Source organism: Trichechus manatus, unplaced genomic scaffold (genome assembly GCF_000243295.1).
Source record: "Trichechus manatus latirostris isolate Lorelei unplaced genomic scaffold, TriManLat1.0 scaffold00052, whole genome shotgun sequence".
NCBI classification, from domain to species: domain Eukaryota; kingdom Metazoa; phylum Chordata; class Mammalia; order Sirenia; family Trichechidae; genus Trichechus; species Trichechus manatus.
In genome coordinates, this window is record NW_004443988.1 from 14,420,157 (window position 1) to 14,426,156 (window position 6,000).

Here is a 6,000-nt window from a genome sequence, read left to right on the forward strand (position 1 = left end):
TGTGAAATGGTCTGCCAATAACATCCAAACCCTGCTGCAATCTAAAAGTTTCTTTGAAATCTTCTAACCTAAAGAATTATCTGAAGTTTGCCTTTAAGATATTTCTGTATTTTTCAGGTATTTATATACATGAATTAAGTTTGAGGTCTCCATTTGATCTTTTTCTCAATATTTCAATAAACACATTACACTTGTACTTTGTTAAAATGGACTAAAATTAGAGTCGGGGGTGAACTTGATTAGAGAATTATAAAAATGTTCATGGGAACTTGATACTCCAGTACTCCTGGTTGTTTTTTTTCCCTAGTTAACACCGGCCAAGGAGTGGAAAAGCGTTAGTGCGCATCACCTGCATGGCCAGCTCGTCCTGTTAAAGGCCAGCAGACCAAAACTAATGGTCAGGATAGCTGACAGCAGAGCGTCTGGGCCACCCCAGAGGCCAGGTGCACCTGTTGGCTTTTTGTTTCACTGCCAAGCAGCCCATTCTGACTGAGCAAAGAGGCAGTTGGTTTCCTGCTTACTTCCATAGGCAGAAGAGAGTAGAAAATTAATAGACCAATAACCTAACTTAAACAGAGAAAGTTATTGGGAAACAGGTAAACATCAATAACCCATAAATGCAAATCCTCTAACTGTAATAACTAAATGGGCTTTCCTAGCTTTAAAAAGATGGCTGACTGGGGCTTCAGAACTGTGTCATAACCACCACTGTGGTAGGTGATGGTGATGCCTAGTCTTCTTCACTGAATGCTCACTATGTTCTCTACTGCTGTAAGTAGGTTAGCGTGTCTTTAATTGAAGTCATGAAGTACAGATGTCACTGTTCTCCTGTTCCAGAGGAGGAATTGAGGCTCAGGTTAACTGACTTGCTGAAGAACACACTATGAAAAAGTGGCAGAGCCATGATGCTGCACACTCTGCCACTGACTCCAGAACCCCTCCTTTTTGTGCTGTAGTACACTGCCTTTCTAAATGGGAGTTGGCCACAACCCTAAGGAGCCCTGAACTGGTAGTTCTCAACAGATGCTGTCTGATGGCTGATAGGTTTAAGAGTGCAGGTAGTTAGATCTGAAGCTGAAGACCTTGCACTGCTACAAGGGTGCACAGCCTAGTGCTTTGGGGTCACCAGTCCATGAAGAGGTGGGTGAGGGTCGGTCCTCAGACATACGCATCTGTTTTTACTCCATCAGCTGAGCTGGTTGACTGGCCACTTTATAGTAGCAGAAATGACCCTGCCACATTACCAGGGTCTAAGATGTTCATTACTTTACATTTGTTGTTTTGTCAGAGCCCTGAACCAGTTCATTTTGTAGGAGACGAGAAGGAAAATTTGGAAAGCAGTAGCAAGTCACTTACCTTTAAAAATGACAAAAACTGTTTTGGGTATGTTCTTTCATAGACTAAGCAAGTCCATTATAGTGTCTAATCAGAAGAGCATGTGAATAGTTACTTCTAATACTTCTAATCCCAAATACCTAGGTCTTTTTAAAATTTAACATAGTAACTTATTAATCTTTTTTTAACGAGAAAATTAGAAAGGCACAATGACTAAAAGATCATTACTGACCAGTCTAGTTTTTAGATTTCAGATGTTGCTCTTGTATAAGCACAGGTGTCAGTCCGTGATCTTATGATGTGTAGTTCTCATTTTGAAGCCCCTCAGTTCTCAACAGGTAAATTACGGTGATGAATGATGTGGATTTTTTTTATTTCTTATTTTAATGGTCATATGGCCTGCAAATTTCATTTTTATACAGTTATAAATAGATTATACAGAAACCTAGTTGTTAAGAGCAAGTTAACAATTATGAAAACTAATAGGGATTTCTAACAATTTTCTTATATTTTTCTCCATAGTTCGCAAGAGACGAGTTGAAGGAGACCACCAGTAAATCGGCCAGGATATAGTCTTTGGAAGACTTTAGTAGATCACAAGGGCTCATGTTAGTGATACCAGATGTAAAATTTTCCTGGGTGGAAGGGAAAAGACTGGAAACTTTTTTTTTTTTTTTTTTTTTAAACTGTATCTTTATTCTAGTTTTAAGTTGTTACCAGTTTCAAATAGTAAAATCAATAGCAGGTGATCTTTTGTATTTTGAAGAATTATTTCAGTTTTCTGCTAAAATCACTTTTAATTTAGCTAAACTGAATAGCTTATGATGAATCTTGGGTAAAAATATGCAATTGTAAGAAAGTTTCAAAAGTCATTTATGTAGAAGAATTTGAACATTTTGAGGACCAATCTTTTTTAAATCAAAAAAGGACGTTGCTGATATCAGAACTGCTGTTTCTCCTTTTAGGTATGAGGTACCTAAAAGCTTTTCTTCTATCTATGACTGGGAGATTTTTCCATTTTTTAAGATACACGAACTTGGCAAGGATGTTCTTTTCCTTGTATCAGGAGAACAAAATCCCAGGATTTAGAGAAAAAAAAAAACCATTGCCATTGAGTTGATTCCGACTCATAGTGACCCTATAGAACAGAGTAGAACCATCCCATAGGGTTTCCAAGACTGTAATCTTTACAGAAGCAGACTGCCACAACTTTCTCCTGCAGAGCGGCTGGTAGGTTTGAGCCATCAACCTTGCGGTTTGCAGCCAAGCGCTTAACCACTGTGCCAGAGGGCTGCTTGGATTTTAAAACAGATGACTTAAATGTGGTCATGTTTAAGAGCAAAAGCAGGCCTCCAGAGAGAGAAAACAGTCTTCATTGCAGTCCGGGTCACTGTACTTACCTGATATGTCTCAGCAACAAAGTCATTAGCTTTGCCAGGCTACATACTTTGTTTAGAAGTATGGTAATCTCTAACTTTATTGCAGTTTTTCACTTTGATAATGTGGGCATTATTAAATTTTTATGAAAGCTAATAGTAAAAAGAATCTGAGTAGAAAAGCTGTTTTCATCCCTGTAAAAAGGCATACAGCCAACTCGGTTATTTAGGGTAAAAAAAGAAAGTTATTAAACACATCAAATCAAAGATAATAATAAACGTGAGAGAATTTTCTGAGAAGCTTGCAAAACGGTCATTGAAACTGATGGTCACTGTAAGTAAATGAGAAACTGGTGTGTGTGAGTTACTTCCTGTTGCACAGTGTAGTGAGAATTTCCTACATGTAGTGCACGATTGCAGAAACAGTATTTAATCACTACATCAAAGTTTCCAACCAGTAAAGAAAACTGCTCTTCTTCATAAATCTTATTTTTAATGTTTCCTTTCAACTGGTATATTTTTATCCATATTGTGTAAAAGTAATTCCTCATAACAAAAGTAGTTTTCCTGTTGCTCAAAGTATTAAAGTGAATGGTTCAGCAGAGCACTGTGGTGGGGAGACCGGTGTGAGAGTCGAACCTGCACGTCATGGAGGGTCTGGGCTTGTACCCAGGCCCCACCTCAGGGCGACCTTTGAAGCAGGAGATGGCCGAGGCACTTACAGCTGAAGAAGACAGGGAGAAGAGGAGTCTGAGTAGCTCTGGCATCAGAGATTCAGGCCTGGCTGGATCACTTACAGAGAGATTTTTTTTAGAGAATCTGGTTTTAGAGTAGGGGGCAGTGGTTTATTGTAATTTTTTTATAACTTTCTGAAATTGGGTTGGACAGTTTATCTAATGAGCAAGGCAGCTTCTTGTGCTCTCTGGGAATACACCTTCTGAACAAGCTACAGCTTCCCTCTTCACAACCGTGATGTGTGTGTTTGTTTGAATCAGTATCCAGTGTTTTAAAGGGACCGAAGGTTAAATTTGTGCAGTTAACTTTCACATATAGACCACTGACTTTTTTTTTTTTTTCCAGTTATCAAAGCTCTTTTTCTTTTTCATGGACAACTTTTGAATTGTACTTGATCTTAGAGATGACACAGTTCCAGAAGGGCTGGGAGTCAGACATGGAGCAGGTCTGAGGACACCAGGCAGAGTTGTGCCTTACATTCTTGGCCAGACTTCCTTGCTCACAGTGTCCTGTAACTCATTAAATTGATAGGTATGTCCCCGTACCACCCCCCATACTTTTTTTTTTTAGTATAGGTAGGTGGGACCCTACCTGAAACTTTCTATCATATTTATGGGAAATATCTTTTTTCAAAATATGAAGAAGTTGAGTATTATGTAATTGATGAAAACATTTTTAAGTAACTTTAAAGATAACATTCATTCAATTAAATATAGAAAATCTTCCCAGGATTGTAATTACAAAGCAGAAAAATGGTGTTTACTTTGATCTTTAAAAATCTGATACCTCTACCTTTTAGGAACTTTCAGTATTTCTGTCTTGCTCTGAAATTTTTTAACAGAATAAATAGAGTATGCTTTTGAAATAGTCTCGATTATTAAACCAAAGATTTTCTAAGACCTTAAGATTTGTAGTCTAATGAATTTAAACTTACCTGGTTTTCTAAAACAATACTCTTTGCATTTTTAAATTGCCGGTTTTTTAAAAAGCTTTTAATTACCCATTTTATAGAATTTTATATTCAGACTTGTCTAAACTTCTCATTTGTCCAGTTTGTCATCATAAAATTATATGTATTAAAAATTCAATATTAATGGCTAATATTGATATTATTAAAATGGATTTTGGTGCTATATGCTTAGAGCTAAAGCCTAGTAGAAGTCTACCCATAAAAAAAAACCATTGCCGTGGAATCATTTCCGACTCATAGTGACCCTATAGGACAGAGTAGAACTGCCGCATAGGGTTTCCAGGGAGTGGCTGGTAGATTCGAACTGCCGACCTTTTGTTAGCAGCCGAGCTCTTAGCCGTTTAGCCACTGCGCCCACCAGGGCTCCAGTAGAAGTCTACAGTATGGGTGAAATACATTTTCTAAGGATGCCTGTCATTTAAAAGACCAAATAAACCTTTTGTGTTAAATAAATTAGCAGATTGTTTGAGATTTTAAGGAGCGTTGTCTTGGTCATTCAGTTGCAAATTCTTGTTACTTGAGTAAGAGCACCCATGTGCTTGCTTTGTGTGATAGGTGTGCTCTGGAAAAGTCACATGTAAATAGAACATTGTAAAATGTTTTCTCATTGACCAAGTATCTGATACGTTTTCATTTTAAAAGGGGATTCCGTGATATAATAAAAAATACAAAAGAAAAAAACGTTTCGATAAAATGTTATTCGTGCTCCGTTGTACTTAACGCTTGCTGCCATTGAAAGAAGATGAAAGAACTCATGGGGTTTCATAGAATCTTACGTTTTTTGACTCTGTGTGTTTACTTAGTTGCCTCATTCTTTCCCTGTAAAATCAGGAACCACTGTTCCTCCCAGTGGGTCTAAGGATCGTGCTTTCTCTTTAGTCCATAGCCACTTCCATTCTTTGCAAGTTCAGTACTGGTTCACTTTGCTCCTTTATCACTGGCCACTTCACGTTGAATAAGAAGCCCTGGTGGCACAGTGGTTAAAAGCGCTGGGCTAAAAAAAAAAAAAGGTCAGTGGTTCCAACCCACAAGCCTCTCAGTGGGAGAAAGACATGGCAGTCTGCTTCCATAAAGATTACAGCCTTGAAAACCCCAGGGGCAGTTCTACTCTGTCCTATAGGGTCACTGTGAGTTCACTTTAGGATAGATTGACTAAAAACACAGCACCCAAGAGAATGGAGCACGTGGATGTGTCAGGGAGAACACCTGTGGTTCCAGACGAGGGGCATGAGGTCTTGGGTCCAAACATGTACACAACTGCCTTCTCCATCAGCTCGCACTGATCATTAATGTTTCTAGATGTCTCTCATCAAAAGACTTGCTTACCAAACACATCAAACTCTTTGCCAGTTATTTTTAAATTGAGAAAATCATAAAAGATTTTTATGTCATTTTACTGTGGTGATATTTTGTTATGTCACATTCATTTTTCTGCACTATAATTCATCTCCTTAAGACCTCTATAAAAGCTGAACAAATTGGAAATTGTTACAATAAAACGTTCATAACATTTTATTAATTTTAAACTCCAGTCTGATTATTTGAAGGGGCCAAGCTTAGGGGTTAGGTAGAAAAAAAGGCATT

The 6,000-nt window shown here is 37.9% G+C and overlaps 1 protein-coding gene across 1 annotated transcript in view; it reads left to right on the plus strand.

Annotated features, from left to right (window-relative positions):
• The window catches only part of TMOD3 (tropomodulin 3), a 91,965-nt gene extending 87,637 nt beyond the window's left edge, over positions 1-4,328 (plus strand). Inside the window, exon 10 of the mRNA XM_004377669.2 lies at positions 1,858-4,328. Coding sequence (XP_004377726.1) covers positions 1,858-1,892 — 35 coding nt within the window. The 3' untranslated portion in view covers positions 1,893-4,328. The remainder of the gene's footprint in view (positions 1-1,857) is intronic.
• Positions 4,329-6,000: the final 1,672 nt, after the last annotated feature.